The 2,982-nt window shown below is 50.8% G+C and overlaps 1 protein-coding gene across 1 annotated transcript; it reads left to right on the top strand.

Moving 5' to 3' along the window:
- Positions 1-837: 837 nt before the first annotated feature.
- LOC112993730 (ubiquilin-1-like) lies at positions 838-2,637 on the top strand. Its single transcript, XM_064509251.1, has 2 exons — positions 838-1,189; positions 1,358-2,637. Exons 1-2 carry the CDS (start codon positions 838-840, stop codon positions 2,635-2,637), a joined length of 1,632 nt encoding a protein of 543 aa, XP_064365321.1.
- The last annotated feature ends 345 nt before the right edge of the window (positions 2,638-2,982 follow it).

The following is a 2,982-nucleotide window of genomic DNA, read 5'->3' as shown; positions in this document are numbered from 1 at the left end:
CTTCCCATGCAGAGAAGGCGAGCAGGATTGGGAAGGTGGTGGGCACAGAGACCACACTCCGTGAACCCTGCGAGAGGAGGGGGCTGACCTTCCATGTGGGTGTGCAGGACTGGGAGCAAAACCATGAGGGGATCCAAAGGGTGATGAGCAGCAGCACATCCCTGAAGCAAATCCAATGAGAGGGAATGAGCGGGCAAGGACCAGAGGGGAGAGAGCAGGCACCTTGGAGCATTGCAATGATGTTAGCCGGCACCTTGCCAGATGTGGAGGTCATCTCCCTACAGGAGAGGCTTATGGAAATGGGCCTGGAGTCCCCTGAGCCTGGATTTTCCCTGGCTTCCCATGTCCCTGGGACTAGGTTGATTGGGGACAGTAGATGCAAGGAAGCCCGCACTCGGCTTCAAGGGAGATGTCCCCTCTCCACGCCATTGCTGCTCACTGTGACATCATTGGTGAGGTCACAGCACATGCGGGCTGGCAGCATGGCAGTTCTGTGCGGGAAGGGGTGCAGCAGCACCAGGAACATGAGGGAGCCCCTCGGTCGGTGAGCAAGTGGAGCAGCTGTGCAACATCTGGCTGGTATGTGCACTCTGGGTTTGGCTTCTGGCTGCACCACGGGGAAAAACAGCCCTTGCCCCTTTCTCACTGCTCCCTCCCAGGCGGGTGTCATCACACAGGAGGAACAACCACCCTCATACTTCCGCTGAAAGCCACTGGCCCCTGTTACTTCCCATCTTCTGCCAGCACCTCCACTTTACAACGCCCGTTGCTTCCCATCTTCTGCCCGCACCTCTGCTTTACAACAGACCAAAGCACAGTCCCAGTCTCAGAGTCACCATGTCCGAAAGCAAAGAGGCAGCAGGGTCCAGTCAACCAGTTGTCACCATGGATTCATCAAATATCATCAAAGTGACTGTGAAGACCCTCAAGCAGAAGGAGCAGTTTGAGGTTGCTCAGAGCAGCACCATCCAGGAGTTTAAGGAAGAAGTCTCCAAACGCTTCAAAACTCCCCCTGAGCTGCTGGCACTGATATTTGCTGGGAAAATCCTCAAGGATCAAGACACTCTGAGCCAGTATGGTATCCACAGTGGGGTCAGCATCCACCTTGTCATCAGGTCCCAAAAGAGACCACAGGACAGCCTGGCAGATCAGTGTACTGCAACCACACTGATGCGATCTCCCAGCCACAGTAATTCCAACTTGCTTTTCTTGGGAAGTATAGCTGATCTGCCAAACCCAGGTTTGAACCATCCTTATATGTCTGAACTCCAAGGTCACTTTGAAGAGCTGTTGACCTCCAGCCAGGAACTAGTGGCCCAGACCATGGAAAACCTCTTGTCTGAGCTTGTCAGTTCAGACCTGGATCTAAACACCATCAACAACAACTTGTTTTTGCTAGGGTTTCTCATTGGGGTGACAGGCATAAATCTCATAGGCCTGGACTCAACAGATGTGTCCGACTTGGTGAGTAGAGTTCAAGAGCGAGATGTGTCCTTGCATGGCCTGGTAAGTGAGATAATGCAGAGCTCCTCTGTGCAGCACATCTTTGCCAATGCCGAACTCGCCAGGGACTTCATCATGTCCAACCCTCAGGTGCAGCAGCTGGTTGAACAAAATCCTGAGATCGGCCACATTCTCACCAACCCACATTTTATCAGGGAAATATTAGAAGCCTCCAGCAGCCCTGCCATGATGCAAGAGATGATAAGGAACCATGACCGTGCCCTGAACAACCTTGAAAGCATACCTGGTGGGTACAGTGCTCTGGAACAGCTCTACAGGGAAACTGAAGAGCCCATGTTGGAGGCTGTGCAGACACAACTGGGAAACAACCCATTTGCTTCACTAGACAGTAACTCATCCCTGAACAGAGCCAGGCTGCCAGCCTGTACTGAAAACCGGAGACCATTACCCAATCCTTGGGCCCCTCAGTCAAACAGGGCTAGTGATAATGGAAATGACTATGATGGCCATAATGCCTACAACAGTGCAGACGACAGTTTTATTGTGCTGAATTTGGGGCCTGCAGCAGGTGCAGTGGTGCCCAGCTCAGGAGGGATTCAGAGCATGGTCCAGCAGCTAACAGAAAACTCAGAACTCATGTACAACCTGGAGAATGCATTAACAAACCCCCAGGGCCCAGCACAAATGCTGCTGAATAACACTCATATTTTAAGTGATGGAAATTCTCAACTGCAAGATGAAAGGACACAGGAGCTGCCCGCGGAGATGGAGAACACTGAGATTTCATCCTTGCTGAGAAACCCTAGAGCACTGCAGGCTTTGCTACAGGTCCAGCTAGGTTTACAGACCCTCTCAACAGAAGTTCCAGATTTTATACTTGGTTTGGGGGACCCAGATGTGGAACTGGATCTGGAAAGCATGGAAGACTCTGCAAAGAGCAGCGAGTCTGAGGAAGATGCAAGTCTAGTGTCAGACAAGGATGAAGCAGAAAGCCAGGAGGAGATGGACGAGCAAGCACCACAGACCAGATTTGGTAGACAAATGCAGCAGCTCAGTGCCATGGGCTTCCAGGACCAAAATGCAAACTTGCAGGCTCTGATTGACACTGAAGGAGAGGTCAATGCAGCAGTTGAGATACTGACAAAAACACAGTCATCAAATGAGGTCCCATAACCAGTTCATTTTGCCTGTTGTCATGTGGTCTTATTACGCACTAAAAGCAACAGGGTGCATATTAAGATGTGTGCTGTAGCTTTCTTCCATCTATGAGAATTAGTTGCTTATTTGCTGCTAAGATGTCTTGAATCCAAAACCATAGAGATGAGGAGTTCTCTGTGTTACAGAAACAGTGAGGGCGGTCCCTGTCTGAATGTGGTGCTACACATGCACAGGTAGTCTGTGCCCCATATATGCAAGAGAAAAACACATCAGAAAAAGACATCAGAGGGGGAAAACACGCCATTTTACAGATTAGGAACTGAGACCCAGAGATGCTGAAGACCAGCTGATAAATGAACC

Source organism: Dromaius novaehollandiae, chromosome 1, assembly GCF_036370855.1.
Source record: "Dromaius novaehollandiae isolate bDroNov1 chromosome 1, bDroNov1.hap1, whole genome shotgun sequence".
Lineage (NCBI taxonomy): Eukaryota > Metazoa > Chordata > Aves > Casuariiformes > Dromaiidae > Dromaius > Dromaius novaehollandiae.
Note: the sequence above shows the minus strand (reverse complement) of the source record. Positions and strands in the feature narration are given on the sequence as shown.